The 20394-nt window shown below is 39.6% G+C and overlaps 1 protein-coding gene across 1 annotated transcript; it reads right to left on the bottom strand.

The window, feature by feature from the left end:
* Window positions 1-123: 123 nt before the first annotated feature.
* On the bottom strand, window positions 124-20336 carry DPH5 (diphthamide biosynthesis 5). Its single transcript, XM_042030020.1, has 7 exons — window positions 20119-20336; window positions 16825-16949; window positions 12813-12921; window positions 3317-3437; window positions 2374-2413; window positions 1219-1322; window positions 124-365 (listed from the first exon to the last, which is right to left on the bottom strand). The coding sequence occupies exons 1-7, from the start codon at window positions 20251-20253 to the stop codon at window positions 142-144; spliced, it is 858 nt and encodes a 285-aa protein (XP_041885954.1). The 5' UTR covers window positions 20254-20336; the 3' UTR covers window positions 124-141.
* Window positions 20337-20394: the final 58 nt, after the last annotated feature.

Raw genomic sequence — 20394 nt, 5'->3', positions numbered from 1 at the left:
CAGGTCCATCTTCCTGCAGTCTTGTCTTCTGAAGCAACAGAGTCTAACTGCAGTTAGACAAGTCTTAAATAGTCACAGCAATAACTTTATGCTGTTTATGCAATTAAATATGGAATAAAAATGTAAATGCCTCATTTTTATTTAAGTAGTCTTTTGACATGCATTATTTTCAAAACTGGAACTATCAACAGAGAAAAGTTTAAGCATTTCCAATTCCAGAGGATGCATAGTGCCTGTAACAATTAAGGAATGTAGTGGAGCACCCAGTTCCACAGTGGACATCTGCTGTAGTGTGCCTGAAGCAATCTTCTCATCTGGAGCACCCAGACGAGCAAGGCCAACACAAATTGTGTTTTCAGTTATTTCTGTAAGAAAGAAGATTAAATGTTTAATTTATTGACTAATGGTCCTACCATATGGAAAAAGTACTCAAAATGCTTAAACCTTAACTGCTTTCTTAAACCTCCAATTATTAAATTATTGGAGTGGTCTAGAAAGAAGCTTGCTCTTCAGAGAAAATAAAGCTTAAGGATGTTGATAAGGAAGAATTCATTCAGGAATTCTGTTCACTTTGAGGAAACTGCTGCTTCTGATTCATTCTACGTAAAGGATAAAATTAAGGGATTTTCATTTTAATAGTATTGAAGGAATAAACATTTTAAATGAGTAGACCTAAAACAATTTCTGTTAAATTTCTGTGATACAACTGCGTCATCTTTATTAGCTGCTGTGATTTTACCCTTGGTCTCAATAAACATTTCACAGTTTGCTCTTGACTAGTGTTAAGAATTCAAGGTAAAAATCACAGTTCTGCATCTTTAGGTTAACCTAGCTTCAGGCTGGTGTTCATGTAGAACAGAGTGTGAGTAAAATATAGCAGAGATTTTGTGGAAGCTTGACTGATCTAAAATGCTCAGAGTCCTTCTGCCTCCTGCAATTCTAATGGACCAAAGAGCTCACAGTTAAATGTGGATAGTCCAGGGTTTCCAGACTAAGGCTTCAACTAAACCTCCAGGAGCCACCAGCACACCTTCATCGATGCTCACTGAACTATGCTGTTGAAACTTGGCCAAATCCATCTCATGACTAAGATTTAAGGCAGCCCAAATCCACTGCAAACAGAATTTGGAGAGTCAGAGGAAGGGAGTGGAGTTCAGCAGCTCATCAATAGGTGTGACTGGAGAGGGGTGGTAGCAGACAGAAGCACTGCAGTCATACCTGGTTTTTCTCCTTGGAGCCTCCTGTTTTGAATAATGGCAAGAAGCTGTTCTGCAGCTTGATTTACACTCATGTAGCGTGGTGGCTCATAAATCTTTCTTCCTCTGCAGGGAAGGAAAAGCAGAGAAATTTCACATATAACTCATTTTGTTATCCCCAGCAATCTTACAGCTTATGTCAAGAGACTTCTAGACCAGCAGGTTGAACTTAAACAGGCACAGGCTCTCAGGCTGGGCCTTTTAGACAAGAGTGGATTTTTAAAGAGTACAGTAATCTGTTGTGCTCTCATCACACCTGTGATACAGCTGGGCTCCAGCTGGTAGATCATTTAGATCCTAAAAACAAATTCAGCTGCTAGAAGCAATGTGCAGGTTTTGCAGCTACTCTGGAAGGATGCATTAGACTTAAATTCAAGGGCATACAACTGTTTTTCTGTTAAATGCCCTGTAGACAGATGATTACAGACTAGAAATGTATTCTTAAATGAAATGCTGCTTTCTTTGCCAACTGTGGATTTAGTCAAACATTTTATTTTGAAACTACAGAATAAACAAACCTCAATGATACTGTGAGACTTCACAAATGTCAATTTAGACCAGTTACAGCATGTGTATAAAGGAGCCATTTATATTCACTACTGTCAAAACATACAGATTGCAGAGATGACTAAAATGTGGCAAAAGCTTTTTGAATACAGTTAAACAAACATAAGAGCATATATTGCTTATTTAACTCTTTAAGAAGGGTGTTACATATTATGTACTTTGCACTGTTGCTACCCAGTGTACAGAAGAATAAATTTATAACACTCTCAGATATTAATCTGTTTCAGGAGGCACAGAACAGTAGAGAAATAACACTTCATTCACCAAGAGGAAAGTCTACCCCATTCTGACTTAGTGCTTCTCACAGGGACAGTTATATAAAAGATCATGTTCTGCTGCAACTCCATTCAGTTACTTTAAATAAAGCCAGGCCCTATTGCAACGAACAAAAGAGTTTCACTCCTAAGAATCAAAAGGCCACTGAAAAGCACAAGAGGAGAAGGCAGGTAAGTTCAGTATTAGACTATGGGCAAAGAACCGTTGTTCCTTGTACAAAAAAACCCCTTAAGTGCACTGTGTGTTTCTATGAATTTTCAAAATGGTGACTCACTTCATGAGATTCTCCAGAGACTGCTCCTTCACTTTAATATCTGTAGAACAAAACACATTAGAACACAGGTTCCCTACAAGTTCCCCACTTAGTTTTCTATGTAGGTAAAGCTTTAACAACATTTTAGCTGTTATTAAAATTATTACTATATTTAGCTATTAGAATATGGATCACACTGTACTGTTTCATGTGTTAGTTAATTTCAAAATCCTGTGACTTTATGCACGTGATTTTATCCAAAGATAGGGCAAATTTCACAGATTTCAGAGCAACACAGCCAAATAAAAATCCTAGTAAATATACAGATAAGCATATTTACCATAAGACAGTTAAATACCAGCACATTTGAGCACACCAGTGCATTGGGACTACTCTTAAACCATGAGCACATTATGTCACAAAAGGTAATACAGTCTGACTGCTCGACAGTGATTACATCACTGTCATGCAGGAATCTGACTTTCGTTAGCACTTCTTTCCTGTCCCAATGAAAATTTAGAACAAACTTCTGTTATGGGAAAAAAAAGGATTTGAAATAGAGAAGAGGTCAGGTAGGTAAGACTCTGCACAGCTGCAATTTTATGAAATAAATTGACCATAATCTCTCCAAGAGGAATTCAAACGTTACCTGTACTCAAATGCCCTCCCCCCCAAATTATCATACTGAAAGCTGGATACATTTTAAACCTTGAATAAGTATTCCTTGTTACATAATCAACTTCTAAACCAAAGTGACTCAGATGAAAGGGGTTTAACATGCAAACCCCCAAGATTGTAAGTGTCCAGTTTACCAAATTGCTTCTACATCCATGAAGTCACTTTGAATTCAAAAGTTTATCACCACTCATCTTTTTAATGTCACATTTGCTTATCTGGTGATCTAGACAGTTGGGTAAACACTCAACACATAGACTAAAATGCAGGAGGAGTGGCTGCTGCTCACCGAGTAAGCACAGGGTGTGCATTCCATTCTGCCTGTTCTTCTCAATCTTGTCAAAGAAGCTTTCTGGCTTCCATGTATCTGTCCAGAACACTATAGAAACCATCTCTCCAAAATTGTACAACTGTAAAACAGAGCAAATGCAGTAACATACATGTGCAATAACAAAAAATAAGAGCATGCAATAATGTTAAAGACCAAGTCATGAACTACCTGCGAAGTTTTTACCTATCGCTGCAGTCACCTTTCCAATGCATAAGTAACTTTCAATATACTTTCTATCATTACTTCATTCTGAAGTAATGCCTTTTAAAGGCAAAAACTTTGTAAGATTAGCACCAAAATTATTATTTGTTATTTCTTACTTTGATTAAGGCTAGACAGCTTCGAATAGTGCCATAATTCAATGTTTTGATTCTACTGATACAGTAGTGTTTATATTAAAATGGCATTTTGCTGCAGATGGAAGCTCTAGCAGGCAAAAGAAGTTACAGTTAAGGAGACAGTGGATATAAAGATCTGAAGACAGATTGTGCAGGAAGCTGAGAGGTACAACATGGTTTATGTACATATGGTAAGAATATTGCTAGCAGAATACTGCTAGCAGATTCTATGTCAAGCATACTCACTGACTCTATTCTCAGTCTTAATATGTTCATTGCTCTAAGTCCCTAATCTTGGTTAAGACATTTGAAGCAATAGTCTTGCCAATCATCTCTGGTGATGCAAAAGTGGAAGTCATATGTAACTTAAAGCAGTATTTGGCTTGGAAGCAGTTTTTGCCCTGCAATAGGGGAAAACCATGCATCAATTTTGGTCTATTCAGCTCTGGAATGGGGCCATCCCAGATGGATTTTACGGCTTGCCGATATCCTATCTGCTCAAGCTCACCACAGAAACAACACCTACATGGACTACCCTTCCCAGTTTCTCTGTACTCCTGGAAGGAAAAACTGCTTTGCCAAGCCCACAACAGGAGACAAAGGCACTTTGTGTCCTTTGGCAGAGGACCCTGTGTAGAAGCAGCTCTGGCAGCCCTGTGCCATGTGGGGATTCTCCTATACATACGTATGTTACTGTGGCATTAGGCTGTGGTTTTAACTCCTTTATGCTGGTAGAACAGAACTTGAATCAAAACAGAAACATGTTTGTTTTCAAGGGACCAAAAGCTCAAATTTTAACCATTCATGCTGATAAAACTTATTCAAAGATTCCTGGAATGTAGCTGAAAACATTTCCTCTTTTAAGTATTTCATTCTAGAACAAGGACAAGAACATGCTGTGTACATTTCACAACCTAAAGGTTCTTCCAGTAAAGTAAATACAGGTTGAACAAAATAAATTGCTCCTGATGTAACTTGTTAGCTCTTTCAATGCTGTGTTCTAGAAAATGAAAGAAAAGTCAAACTGTGCTTTGCCCATTTTCCATGTGGCTGCCTAGAACTCTTTCCCATTTTGTACCAAATCTGTAAAAAAACTATTAGTACAAAAAGTTTCTCCTTCTCCCCTTCACTGTTAGAGCATCTGGGAGCAAGATACCTTTAATCTCACTGATAGTATTCCTGCAGTCTTCCCTGAGTGCTGCAATGTCTGGTGCCAACCTAAGTGCTTCCCATCAGCCACCTGAAATCCCTGCAGCCACTTCCCAAAAGCAGCAGTCCTTGTTCAGAACAGAAAGTGGCCTCAATTAACCTTAAATCTTACCTTGTCCCTTTGGCATTTTGATAACCCAAGGAAGAGAAACTTTCACCTCTGTCCTTTAGGAAAAAAAAGGATGTGCAGAAATGGGCAAAGTGTTACTATCTGAGAGGTATTTTGTTGGGAATCAGAACTTCTAAGCCACTCTGCCACATGTTAAGAATGAGTTGGACATTAAACTTGATACCCTACAGTGCTTGTTCTGATTGTTATCGTTCTCTTTTCCATTATTCATTACAAAGATTCTCCATCCTCTTTGCCAACAAGAAGTTAAGCAAGCTATCCTTTTTTGTACAAGCCCTGCCAGTCAGATTCACTAATCTGTCCTTGGTTTACTGGGTTTTGCATTAATACTGAAGCCTGGATGTCAAAAAGAGTAAAACATTTTTGTTGGAAATTGCCTGTCTATTCAGTAGAAATACCTTCAGAACACCTTCATGAAGTATTGATATCACAGAAAACCTTACGGTCTCAAAAAAATACACCTGTTTTCTCAGCACCTGGAAAGCACAGAAGTAGCCAATTAAGATAGACTGGGGCACATTTTATCAACCTCCTAGAAATGTCTTTGCAGTTTATGCCCCTCTACTAACTAAACTTGTGAAGAACAGATTTCCTAGCATTAATGCACACATATTTTTACTTTAAATTACAGAGGGCAGAATACTACTTTGGAAAGTCCCTGGTACACCATCAATCTGAATGCTGAGGAACTGAAGCAGTAAGTAGATACCTTTATTGTGCTTGAATACTTATAACCAATTACCTTACAAACACTTCTACAGACACAAACCAATATTTCTTTCTCATCCAGTATTTGATCTCTGCAGACATGTGACATTTAATCAAACATAGGAACTGCTCTTCACCAGGGCAAGCCTGCATTAAAGAAGGAACACATGACTGTATCAGAACTTACACTTTAAATGCTCTCCTTGTACCTCATGCAGAATTCAATTTGTTCCTAATTAAGTTTTCTCTGCTGTGTTCTAGTTTCTACCTCTTGAACTTCTGCATGAAGTATCTGACTTTCAAGAAAAGCCTTGCTGCAAAGAAAGCAGGAAATGTCTAAAATTCCACTATTATCCTAAGGATTCAGGAGTTACAGAAGACAGCAGGTCCACTAAAGACAAAACCCACTGAAATTAAAAAGCATTCTTTCCACCAACCATAAAAGGCTGCAGAGGGTCCCAAAATTCCAGGAATCATGCTTGTCACTGAAATAAAACTGTCTGACACGTTTGTTAACCAAGGAGTGTTACAACACAACTAAGGATTACTGCCATGCTTTTAGACTGTTCCCAAGTTTAGTAAGATGATGAGCTGTGTGTATTTGCAGTGACAGGATCAGGCTGTACAGTGGCTGGCACAGCTCTAAAGAGAGGCAACAGCAAATTAAATTTCACAGCCAAATTCTGTGTGCTGCACTCTCCATGAAGCACCTGGGGTTTAGGAGTGGGCAATGTATGTTCTGTACAAGCCCAAACATCTCAGGCACCACACGTGCACTGATGAGCAGATTTGTTACAGTGCCTACATTCTGCTCAGGCACAAAACTGCCAGAATTTCAAAGGCGCGCAATGAAATGGTTGGACAGATATTTCGTGTTTTCAGCTTGGAAACCAAACTTCTTACCTTCTCCTCAATGCTCAAAAACTTCACAGAAAGGTTTCAAAAGGTCATTTTGAAAGACCTCAGTCTTTGGAAATACCCCTTTCTCCCCACCCTCCCTCCAAGTAGTGACTGGCTTAAGCAAAACTTTGTGCAATTAAATTTTGCAATGCAATAGCTCAGGTCAGCAAAGGAAGCCAGAATTCTCTACTCTGAGGCAATGCCCTGCTGCTAGAGTTTTCTGCCTCATACTGCAGAAAGCAGTTCTTCAACTCACAGTTACATCACCTCAGAACAAGATATAACTTCCTATTTTATTTATACACGTGATATGAAAGAATGACAACTTCTGGTGCTTGTTTTCTGTTAGTATTTTAACCCTTCTATTAATGCTATTTCTTATTTTACTTCTTGTTTATATAAGCAGAGTTGATTGCAAATTGAGAGGCCAGAATGAACTGTGAGAGAAAAAGTGCTGTACCATGATCTCACCTTGGAAAATCTGAATGCAAGGGGAATTTCAATGAAACTGCTGAGCTACTTTGTTAAAGACCAGTCTGAATGATATCAGATACCTGAAACTGTCCTGATCAACTTGAAACAGTGGTGTGGTCAATCACCACAAAAATTTAGGCATAAAAGATGGAACAAGCTGAGACTAAATAGGGAAATTAAAAAAGGAAGATCCACCATCCCCTCTAAAAAGTACTAAAGCAAGCAGGAGAGAAGATGCAAAATAATATTAAAGGTCAGTTGGCCAACAGCTGCAGAGAAACCAAGAAGTAAACATTTCAAAACACAGACATCTATTTTTACAGCATCTTTCCCAGAATTATTGCTGTATCAGCTGCAATAATGACACAGCAATTTTTCACTTATGAACCTACCTACTTTCCTAACATTTCAAACCACTTCAGAACTGGTCACATGTCTGGGGAAGAAAGTAAAAAAAAGGAGTCACTGCATTCTTCAGTCCTGCCACCATACACAACCAAATACCTGAAAACCCTGGAGGGCTGAAATGCTACCGAGCTATGTTCTGTGTTGAGCTGCTCACAGGTTACACTGCAGATAGTTCTCAAAGGACAGGTGAATTATGCAAATTCAGACTCTTCACAGCCTAATCACAACTCACTGGTAGGAACTAAGAGGCTTTTTGAGTATCCCTCAATGGATTTGGAGACTGCAGAGCACCTTGCATTATCCCAGGTTACTTCCTGATAGATCCCAATGAACATACCCAAAAAAGCTAAGACATATTTTCTTTATCTTTGTCATAGGGGTTCTGACATGATGCTATGCAATGTTCATGCTCAAAGATAAGGACCCTAAGGAGTCAGGTTTTTCCCTTTATTCTCCCTAACCTGTTAACAACCCTCCAGACCATATACATCAGATTAAAGGGCTCCTACTGTTCTTTGTATTACATATTGTTGCTTGATAGCAGCTTAAGAAGTAGTGCAATTGCCAACAAAGAGGTAGCAAGAATCACTCAGTCTGTTTTTGCTTGGAATTGGTCATATGAAACAACCACAAGCCTAGCTCTTGCCCTTTACACTACCTTATTTAGTACCACAGACCTTTAGCAACTTCAAATGCCTCTCATGAGAACCTTCACATGAAACTGAAATGTTTAACCATTCACATATATGTGGCTTTCACTCCTTTTTGTACTGCAAGCCAAGAAATCGCCCTAGCTGTCCCAAAAACTTCCCATCTCCATAGTACATGCCAGAGAGAAAGGAACTGTGAAAAAAATACATTTGGCCATTTTGCTGAGGGAAACCCACTCCACATAACTGCAGTCTTCAGAAGGCAGCTGAGACAAATCACATAAAATCAGTTGAAGGGACAAGCACATTTTTCCATGGCTGCCTCTTGGATCTGCTTAGGAAATAGCCACTCCACAAGCAGAACAAAATTCAGCTCTCAAAATACTGTGAATATCCACAAGCAAGTTTGAATAGGAGAGGATTCTCCCCCAAGGTAATGTCACCTTATCTTTAATAACCTTCTAAGATTCTTTCCACCAATATCAAGCAATGTTCCCTTCCTACCCTGGTGACTTCAGTTACCAATATGAAATGAAGATATCTAAAAGAAAAAAAAACCAAACCTGATTAAATAGATGTTTTTGGGTCATGTTTGCTGGTGACAAATGGCACTAAGTTGGACAGCAATTGTGACCCGCGAAGTAGTGTGACTAGCACTGATTTAACCTTTAATTGGCTTGAGAAACAAATGCCAATTTCTTAAAGGCTCAGAAGCTGGTAGTAACTGAAAAAAAACAACTAGCGACAGAAGACAGTTCAACAGTCAGTCATTTTGTGTAAAGTCCCTCCTGTTAGAGCAAAGAGTGGTTTTGAAGATTAAGGCACACAGAGAGGGTGGGACGCAGAGGCTCCACTCCTGCAGCTACTACAGGGTTTCTATTTGACTACGAGCACAGTGATTAATGATAGCATCCTTCAGCTTCCTCATCTTTAAGTAATATTTTTCAACTTGACACTGGAAATGTACTCACCTGTTCAGTAAAAACTCAAAAATAACACAGTAAGCATTGCTTTTACGTTTAAGTGATCAGCTGGTAGCAAAAAGGCTATTTTCTATTTTATAACTGTAATTGTCTTCAAGAATTAACTGGACTGCAAACAAAAAACCCAAGATGCGTCACTGAAAGACACAAGGGCACATGCAGATGTTTGTTCTGAAGCTATTCAGGTGGAAAGTGGGTACATCTCAAAAGAAAGGCAGCTCTTTGCTATAACATGTTTTTTTCCTAGCTACCCAACCAAAATATAAAGCCAATGCTTTCAAAATGAGCAACACCACTCAGAAATGAGTGTCTCATTTTAGTCCTTTCTCCCACCCTGTGACTTGCCTCCAGCTTTGCACTTCAGTTCTCAATCCTCTTTCTTTATGTTAATGCCATTACCTCAAGCCATTTCAAGTGGCATCATTCCTTCATGTGCATCACAGGTCAGCACAATGTAGAATATTCCTGATGTGTTTGACCACCAGTAGTTCTACCTCAAGGACACATTACCAGCACTGGGTCAGAGAGAATTCTGTCTTGAAAGCACCACTCTGGCCACTGATCTTCCCAAACTAACCCAGATGTCATGCAGATTAGATAGGAATGAGAAAGATGCAAATTAGAGATCCTCAGTTTCCTGCCTCTTTATTCTAGGGCTAAAAGCCGTAGCAATCAGCCCTATTCTGAAAAACTGAGTGTGGGCACAGGTAAAGTCTGTGCTTCCCTGGCAGTGTGTGCAGATACCAAAGTGCCTGACTGTCCTCACTGGTGGTTATTCCCCACTGCAACAGGAGTCAGAGTGACAAACACACCCACACGGCAGACTCCAGAGAAGGGAGGTGAACCTGCAGAGAACATGCTAAGAAGCACTAACATAGGAGCACTTTTCCTGGCTTATCTCCCATAACCATATTAATTTGTTTTAAGGGAAAATAGCTTCAGCCATGGAAAAAGAAATCTGGCACGGTAAAGCACAGCAAAAACAGTGTAAAAGAGGAAGGCACAGCAAATCACAGAGCATTATGCACAGTCAGACTACCACTTTGCTAAGTTATACTATCCCAGCACAATTTATCAATGTGAGTGCTTCCAAGAAGTTCAAGAAGTTTAATTTTCAAAATTAAACCCCCACTCTTTTCTTCAATATTCAAAAAAAGCTGCACTAATTCTGTTAAATGGGAAAGACAGTTAAAAAAAAGTATTTGAAAATAGCACCCCTCTTTATTATTTGGCAAGAACTACAGCTATGGAATGAAGGTAACGAACCATTACTGATGCTCTATTGACTTCATTAAATCATCGTAAAGGAAAATTGCGCAAGTACCCAAAGGTTGTTGGCTGCACAGAAACATTGCTCTGATGACCAGAGACATTCTTTTGTGACCAGACTGTGCTGTAGCTGCATTTCACTGACAGCCTAATCAGCAGTTACAGCTCACTACGCACATGGCTCTCTAAACGGCATATAAAGGTGTTTCCTGTTTTTCTCTACTAAGAAAGAGAGAAGGTTTGTATCACAATCACATTAAAACAAGAAAAAAGGCAAACCCTTTTCTGTGGTGAAGCAAAAGAGGAATCCCTCCTGTACTTGACAGGAACTTTGCAATTTGAGACACAATAACTCCAAAACTAAACTGATGGCAGCAGACAGCCATGAAAGTAAAGGCTTTTGAAAGAAACTATTAACTTCCAGCACAACTCTAACTAATCAAAGGCTGCTTTTTTGTAAGATAAAACCTCACTTGCTGTTTATGCCAGTAAGGAGCAATCAAGAGTGAAACATACAACTGGTTATATTCTGTCTGGTAATACAATCACTATTTCCTAAAATGCCTTATACGACAACAGGAATGTTGATTTATGAGAAGGGAGCCCCTCCCAAGCCAGAATGGAAAAGGGGACTAATGCCAGAGTGAATAACATCACATTTCCTTTATGGTCTGCTCCCTTCAGCATGGGATAAGGAAATAGCAATCTAATCTCCAAAACTCTGCATATGTGAAAGACTTTACAGACTGTTTATAATATACCCATGTTAGGTTTCTGGTCTTTTTTTTCAATTTACCTAAAAGCTCTATACTCCTCCTTCCTATGCCTGGCTGAATTGTGAGGGAAGCAAACTTTCAGAAAACTTAGAAAACTCTTTGGGCCTTGCATCTTCCTTACTAATGAATGTAAAAGAACAGTAAAAAAAGAGAGCAAGTAGTAGAAACTACTTATCAACAGCCTGACAGCAGGAGCAAATTTTGCACCACCATCCAGCCAAAAGGGGAAGGGTGAGCCCCAGCCCCAACTCTTGTTTTACCCACCCTATTAAGTGCAGTCATGCGACAGCTGCCATCTGTCTGCTGTACATGTAGATTTTAGGCACCAAGAAGCCTGTTTCCTTCCTAAAAGATAATTTTGCCCAAGTCTTGCAGCAATAGGCAGGTATCACTAAGAAAATGCTCACAAGAAGAATTATAAAGAATGTGACTGCTGTCTAGCATTCCCTTTAGCATTAACTAATGGGACAGGTGTCACTGCACTGAGCCAGGTCAGACAGGGCACTCAGATTTCAAATCAAAACCAAAGATAATACCCAAACTCATTGCAACAGATTTTCTGCTGTTGGTCAGCATTATTATTTGAATGGAGTTTGGAGTATTGGAGTTTGTCAGTGCAAATTTGAAGGTATCAGGTGTTTACTGAAATTAAAATAAATTGTGTTCTTTTTTGTATGGCTAGGAAGGAATTCCTCCTTCAGTGACGGAAAGTTATTGTTCAAACCCTCAACTTGTCTGTAGGACATTTACATTCCTGTGCTTGCTTTTGGCTTTTGTAAAGTGGGAACCTGGTTTAGTGGTTCCCGTACACAGGGAGCTATTCTGAACCTTGAGAGGCCAGGTTCTATGTTAAAGTGATGAATGAAAACAAGAGGGGGAAGCTTCATCTAACTTATATGTGATTAGTTATGATTTATACACTGCCACAATATCTTTCATGCAGGAAAAGTAATAATGGACCCATACATGTGTAAAAAGAAGTATTTTCTTGGGGAACACTAGACTTTTTCTACTTTAGCCATTCAGGATACACAAAAACTGTCATTTGTTTTACTAGTCCTTGGCTAGGCAAGTCCCTCCTCATCAGATGGGCAGAAAGTGGAGACAGATCAAACTTAAAGCGTGCGCCATATTCAAGACTTTGGAATTAGTTATGATCTGAGTTGGACATATGTGCAGGCTTGTGCATGTATTTCTCTTATGACAAGATCAGCATATTTCTCTACAGGGTAACAACCTTATTTAAGAGTAAATTTATCAGGTATTACCTGATACCTAATACTACCATCAGTAGTAGAAGGAAGCCAACATGAACAAAGCTTTACCTGTAAAATAACTTTAAATACCAAAGGCTCCTGGGGCAGAGGGAAGTTAGAAAGCAGAGAAGAACAGAAGTGTTACTATTCATTTTCATATGAGCTCATCAAAAGGGGCTTTTGCTGACATGTAGCATGCTAAAAGGAAGTGTTAAAAAATTCTAACATTAAGTGTACAGTTGGTACAGATCTTCAAAGTTGAGACTGCAACATGCACTGCCACAGCAGAAGAGCTCACCAATTCTAAGCTTAGCAGTTGTGAAATAACATATATTCATATACAAAAATATTACCTGCAAACCACAGCAGCCCACTGCATTCATTATTGAAGCATTATGAATGACCTTGTAAGGAATCCCCAATTTTACTGCACGTAGCACTAAATCGCTGTGTGTCGTGGCCCTGTGGTAAGGAAAGGAAGGAATTAAACACTGAAAACGTGATGTTACCAAGTGTTACTAGCACTACAGTTTGTTTTGAAAGTAAAATGAAACCCTTCAAAACAAGGGCAATGCCGAGGTGGGAAGATGGCAACAATATCCTAATTGTTACAGGAAAGTAAAAACTCCAATAAGGCTTCCATATGTCATCTTCCCCCGCTGGAATGCCAGGCATCCTCAGTATGGTACAGCTCTTTGCAGCTTCCTGGCATCATTAAAACTGTAACACTATTACAACTGTTACTTCATAGAGCAGCCTTGGCAAGTACTTGAAAAGGAAAGTTCCATTTATGCTTTGTCTTCTGCAGTATCTGTTGAACATGTGTTGAACTGTAAATGTTGACTCTATTTGGCACTCACTTACACAAAACTCCAGGATTTTGTTACTGGCTGCACAGCCAGGCCCTCTCCCACCAGCACCAATGTGTGCCAAGAAAGCCCCACGCTCAGATAAGAACTCTGAACAGACAGAGGGAAACTGCATGTTTACATAGAAAAAACACCCTTAGACTGAATCAACGTTAATAATATTTAATGCAGATTACTCAAATTAACAATACCTAAATCTGAGTGATCAAGTTCGTTCTGAAAGAGTTAAGAATATTCTAGTTTAAGTTTCAAACAGAGCTAAGTTTGGTTCTAGGTCTAAGGCTTGCAGTGATTGACTGCTGCAAGAATTACTGGGTTTGCAGGTAAGCAGTTGAGATTAGAGCCTTTCTAAAATGGTAAGTACATATAGATTGAGCAAATATTTGAACTGCAACATTGTTTACCTATTTTGCTTGTATGTATGCTTATATGTTTGTGAAATATAAAAATGCACCTGCCCCTTGCCTAAATTTATCAAACCTGATCAATGACTTTATCAATTTCAATCTCAAGATGTACCACACACTTCTGTGTGGCCATTCCAAAGAAGGAAGAAAAGAAATAACATTTGGCCATCAGAACAATGAACTAGGAAAATTGCTTTCACCCTGGCCTTGTTCAGTTACCCTAACAGAATTCCCCTGATCTTAGCCTGATAATTTCGATGCCTTGTGTCTGACCAGCACCCAGTCAGCAGATCAGGTGCTTCAGACTGGAACACAAATGTGGCATCAGCTGGCAAGGATCAATATTTTAAAAAAGAAATCAATTTCAGTGGAAGAAAAAAACCCAGGAATTTGAATTTGGGAAATCTGAAACGCTTATACGAACAGGCTCCCAGACCGAGGAGAAGGCAGTAAAGTGATCTAAACTAATATTTAGCTACTACACAAACATTGCTCCTGCCTTGCAGAAGCAAAGGTGAATTAAAAATGTCTGCTCTAAGAGAAGAGGAGACTAGTTTTACAGCCTTGTGTTAGTCCATGCACATACGAAGGACAAGGAGCACTGGAGGATTTTGTGGTTATGCTAATACTGACCTAGGGATCAGCTGGCTTTATTCACTGAAATTTGCTCCAGCCAATATTTTTTTTCACCCAGTAGATTTGTTTATAATGGCTGTACCTAAAAGCAGAAGTGCCCTTATGAGCACTCAGCTAATACCAGGAAAAGTTTCATGGAGTCATCCCTCTACACCCATAACTATAGTAGTATTTTTTGTCACTGATACAGACTTTAAGTTTTATGGGTAGAAATAACATGAATGTTAACACCAGCCTGGAGTGGTGGGCTTTCCACTGTACTACTAAAGTTGTCAGGTTCTTGTAGCACATCCATGGGTGTTACCACATACACAGATAAAAACTTGCAGAGAACAACAGTGAGGGTGACAGAGCACAGCCTGCTTAATTGCTTTAACCATTAACCACCAACACCTGGCATTTCCTGTGGCTGCCAGGTACTCTGCTCACCTACAAATATACTTGAAAGTCTGTGATCACCTGCAAGTGGCCTCTATCCTCCTCCCCTATGGTCTCTCTTAGGACAGAAACAGTACTCTGTCCTAATAACCTCCTTAGGGCTCTATGTGATCATAGGAGCAGTTCTAGCTGCAGTATTAAGAGCTAAGAACATAAACATATAGAGAGAAGCAACTCATTCAAAAAAAGGGTAGTTTTTTAACTGAGCTTTTTCAGCTCTCCAGTTGTGCCACCTAGAAGGCAGCTAATGCACATCTTGGCCAGAACATGTTGCTCAAAAGGGTGCAACAACACCCTGGAATAGCATTCTATCAAAAATATTTCTTCTTCCTGTTCAAGCTTCAGTTATCAAAAGGTATTTGTGATGGTGGTTTTATGCTTTGGGTTTTTTTTGTAAAAATGGGTTTCCATGCCACAGCTTATTTGTCATTTGCATAGAAGTTCAGTAAGTTGGTCCAGGTTTGATGCAAAAGGGGAGATGAGGGGAAGGAGGTTAAGTCTTTCATTAGGTTACCATTCTCTTTCTGGGGTTCTGTGCTCTTACATAAACTGTTCTTAGTGATGAGGATCCATTTCCATTAAAATCTCTAGTGAGAAAGATGAATTTTTTTTACACCAGAGAAGGCCATGGAGTGTGCAAAATTTGTGTTCTATCTGAAGGATTACTTTGAATAGCATGCTGAATTCTGTACGTGCAAAATTTCCTATCTACTTAGATGCATATTCATAGTGTCTTGTGTCTGGCAAAAGACCAGTCTGCTAACAATGGTAAAACACACTGACTTTTCTGAGACACAAAGCAATTGTTATAAGGCAGCTCACTTTTATGTTAGAAATATATTGTATAGCTAACATTTTCATTAACAACTAAAAATTATGTAATACGTTGACCAGAACTAAAGTATTTGACACTGAAACTGAAGATAACTGAGGCAGATCAGAATACTGCTTACAAGTAGCAACTACATTTCAATCCATGTAGGTTTTTTTCATCTTGTGTACTTAGATCAGTCACTGGATCAGAGCACAAGGGTACAGGTAACATGGCTCTACACTCTGCACGAATCCTTAAAGTAAACATGGACTGCAAGTATAATTAATATTTCTGAAATACAGGGTCATCTGCCCATAATTAGTTTAATATAATATTCTCTTGCCAGTTGCCTTTAACCTGTATTTACACAAATTATCTGCTTTTGACAGATGTGCACACTGCTCCTTTTTTTCATGAGCTCCATTTTTTCACTCACAAATAAGGTGCTCAGATTTCATTTTTCTTGTGCCCCTTATACTGTGGTATAAATCTTGCATCACCAGCTGAAGATGAAAAGCTTTTCTGCATGGCTTGACATTACAGATTGATGATGCCTGACCAAAGAGACAGAAGGAGATCCCTCTGGTCATAGAAAAAGACCAAAGCAAATGTACTTTCCAGCAGGAATAAAAAGTGGAAACAAAAGTCCTAATAAACCAACATGAGAAGACATTTATAATGACATAAGTGATTTTAAAAACTAGCATAAATCAAAGCAGATGCACCATACAACCAATAATCTGTATTCATTCTAAAACAACTGAGTATAAAAGCTGCAGTTTATAAATACAAACAGCAACTAAAAGAATACTCCCCCCAAAAACCACATTTCTTATTTATGTGATAACCTAGAATTTCTTCTGTTAGCAGACAAATAATGAGGCAAAGCATTGTTATAAAAGCTAGCACAGAGAATGATAACTAATGAAATTATAAATGTCTGCTGAAGGAAAGATTCATACATCATGCAGAGTCCACATTATCTATAATGAACATCTGGGCAAAGAAACTCCAAAGCAAGATAAAGTGTGGAAAACTGTATGTATATTTTTAATACAATAAGGAATATACAGACATAAGAAGTGTTTCTGGTCTGAAAATCAGTTTCCTCAAAAAGAACTACAGTAACAGAATTGGCTTCTTCCTATTGAAAAAAGAGTGATCAAGCTACAACAATAATTAAAATGTTGCTTTGTCTTACCCGAAAGGATCACCAACTACAAGAAATGCGACATCACAAACATCAGCTTCTTTTAAAAGGCTATCTGCTTCTTGTTCCACCATTTCTCGGTCAGCCAAAATCAACTCTTTTCCATAAAACTCTTCCTAGAAATTGAAATTAAAAATAACCATCAAAATAAGACACTTAGGAATGCTTTTGTATCTCTCTGGGTGCTCTCTCAGGAATACAGACAGTGGACAGTGGAATAGGTAACTTTATTATTCTTCCCAGCAGTCTGCCCCATGTCCTGGAGAACCTCACCTCTGCTTGCAAGAATACCTGAGCTCCCCATAAGGCAGCTCCTGAGCTGACAAAAATTGGTGAACCACTTTATCCTGATACTGACTTGGTTTTTCATGCCTTCTGTGTCAGTTGAGGAGCTGCACCTAAAGCAGCTCAATCACACCTGCACACTGAGGGTACCTGGGTGGACTCCAGGTAGAGTTAATTTAACCTGCTGCTCTATGTAAGGTATCCCCTCTCAAAGCCTGAGCCCAGCTCTTAGGCTACTTACAATACTGGCACCCAATCAGATACAAATACCACACTAGCTACACCACAACCTGCTCTCTCAAGTTTTTCCTTAGTACATTTTAGCTAACCACATCTAAGGAATGACTTCATATTAATCCTTCATCTTGAGTTCTTTTTAAGAACTTTTTAAGAAGTACTTTACCATGTATACAGGTGAACATGTATTTGATCATGTCCTAATTTTTCTTCAGCAGCTTAGTAATCATGTCTCTTTGTACATTTTAAAGGCCTTTATTTCCAGAATCAACTTCACACATGTAATGAAACTTCAGTTAGTTCTAGAACACGTTTTCTGATCATACTGCCATGTCATGTGTCACCGTGCATTTTATATGCTCTTTACATGATTAAAGTTCTTTTTGTAGGGCGAAGACCAAGAAAGGTGTTTTTGTGCTAAGTAGCAGTCAGCAAATTTGTGTGGTATTATGAATATTAATAAATTGATAAAACTATTCAAGTCAGTTATGGCCCAGAAAGGTTTTCCTCTGACTTCTGTGCCTTCTTTGCCCACACAGTGAACTGACAAGAGAACTATCACACCTGTACAGAAGCAGAGTAGTGCTTTCACTAAAAAATCCACCCCATAGCTAGAGTAATAGGTATGGGACCTCTGTTACCAGGTTACATTCCCGTTCCTGAACATGAGTTCCTGCCCATTTTGGGTAAGTTTTCCTAACTCTATAAAATCAGGATATTATTTTCCTCGTGAAACAGACTGCAACCTGTACAGATTCAACGGAAAGGGGACCAAATAAATGTGTAAGCAACTCTTGTACCTGTGATTTGGAACGACTGACAGTCACCCTGGGATAATGCTGAGATTGATACTAAGCTAACTGCAGCAAATTTTGACACCCCACAGGTTTTCATTAGGTACCTTAGCCCAGATGCACATCAGCACAATGGGAGCTGGTCTCTAAAGCAAAGCACTCCATAACTATGCATCCCTTTCCGTGGGCTACCATTGCACCAGGCTGGCTTTGGCCCCACACTGTGAGCAAATGCATGCTTCAGAACAGATGGGGTGCAGTCCCAGGAACACATCTTTCAGTTTGGCTTCATCCAAGGGAATCTATCTGCATGCTTTGAGACTGCTCCACAATGCTAATCAAAGCAAGCTAAGTAGAGAATATAGAAAAAGCAATCTCCTAGCAAGAAGTAAAATGGAGACTCACTGGGAGGCCACTGGGTCCAAACAGTTCTTTCACCAAACTCTGGGCCAATTTGGATGGTCAACATCAAATAACTTTTAATATACATTTTAGGCCAACCAGATAAACTAAGCGAGTCATGTCATTTGAATTTTAAGATCTGATTTCAATACCATCAACACAGAAGGATTTCTAGGAAGTCTCTGCAGGAAAAGATCTCCTCATTACTTCTTGAGACTTTTCCTCTAACTTTTCATGGTGCTTAGGAGAGATTGACCTTCAGATTAGTAAATAAACTATTCAGCATTGTCACCTGTATGTAAACCAGGCTGTATGATAAACCCTTGGTCATTAATTCCTATGTTCCCTCTTAGGTGGTTTCAGGTAAGACCATATCTTTTACTTTGTTTTTATTGATCTCTTTTCCCAGTTATCTCATCTTTGTGATTTCAAGGTTTGCAAAAGACTTAAAACGATAAGAAATATACAACAAGAAAACCCCAAATAACCACATCAAAAATATTCAGCATTTTTCTATTATTCAATGTTTTATGTTCGGATGGATAGGAATCCATTAATTTTTTTTTTTTTATAGCAAATGCACATTTTGAGAAGTAAAAATCTCCAGGTAATCCTTTCCATGTAGCAGTTTTCCAACTATCAACCATCCATAAAAAAGAACATTTTGTTTTGAACAGACTGACTACAATTTAGATTGCTTCAGTGTACTGAAAAAAAACATAAAACCACAGAGCATATCTTCATACAGCAGATAAACCAGAGATGGCCCCAAATATTCTAGCCTACCTTGTATCTGGAAAGCATGTAATGCTGATTACAAGCCAAAACTCTCACATGCTCTATGTATATGCAGGTCTGCATACAGGTACATTATGGCCATACAGCACCCAAGGCCCAGATAGCATCAGCTTATTCAGAGGCAAGATCTCTGGTCTGTGGGCAGCTATGCTATTTTTCTGGTATTATTTCAGAACTACACCGTATCCTTCTGTGACTAGCTATGAACCCCTCAGAGTTATGATCTGCACATTTTTACTACTGTTGTCTTCCATGAGGTGTGTTTGCTAATGAAAAGTTTATCTCCATGTTGTTCAACAGCCCATCTCTGGCTGAACTGTGCCTTTCTGGGAATCCCAACACGGTGAGGCAGCTTGGCCCACGTGGAAACGTGAGATAATAAAATTGTTATTCCCAGCAGGCACGCCGTAACACCTCAGGCTGATACAGAGGTTCAGGGCTTCAAACCATGTATTTTTCTGGTATGACTTTTGGGATTTTTTTTTTTTTTAAAACAGATTAGACACTTTTCCAACCAAGTCGTCCAGTATCTCAAGGCCTGCACACATTGGTAGGTTTTGAGATGAAAACTAGTGCCAACAGTTGTAAGAAGGAACATTTTATTTTTGCTGCAGTCTTCTTGCAAGGTAGCAAGATTTCTCCTATAAAACAGAGTGAAGGTCACGTCTCCCGAGAACGGGCACCGCTAGTTTCTCCCACGGACCCACCAGCCCCAGCACGCCCCTGGCTCCGTGGTACGAGAGGCCTCGGGCCCTGTGGCCAGACCTACCAGCGCTTCCTTGCCCACGGTGAGCACGGACGTGTAGGCCTCCAGGTACACCCTGCGGCACCGCCGCACCGCCTCCAACCCCTTCACCGTGATGTCCTTGGCATCCCCCAGGCCCAGCCCCACCAGGTACAGCATGCTCAGGGAGCGGGGCCGAGCCGCCACCTGCCTCAGGAGGGACACGGAAGCGGGATCGGCCGGGGCGCCGCACACCCCACCACTGGCGGGGACCCGGGCCCAGGTCCGGGGGACAGCCTGGCCCCCAGGTGCCCGTTTCCC

The sequence above is a fragment of the Corvus kubaryi genome, unplaced genomic scaffold (assembly GCF_017639235.1).
Source record: "Corvus kubaryi isolate FWS band 111438036 unplaced genomic scaffold, C.kubaryi_AGA036_p1.0 37334, whole genome shotgun sequence".
Lineage (NCBI taxonomy): Eukaryota > Metazoa > Chordata > Aves > Passeriformes > Corvidae > Corvus > Corvus kubaryi.
The sequence above is the reverse complement of the archived record's forward strand: the minus strand, read 5'-3'. Positions and strand labels throughout refer to the sequence as shown.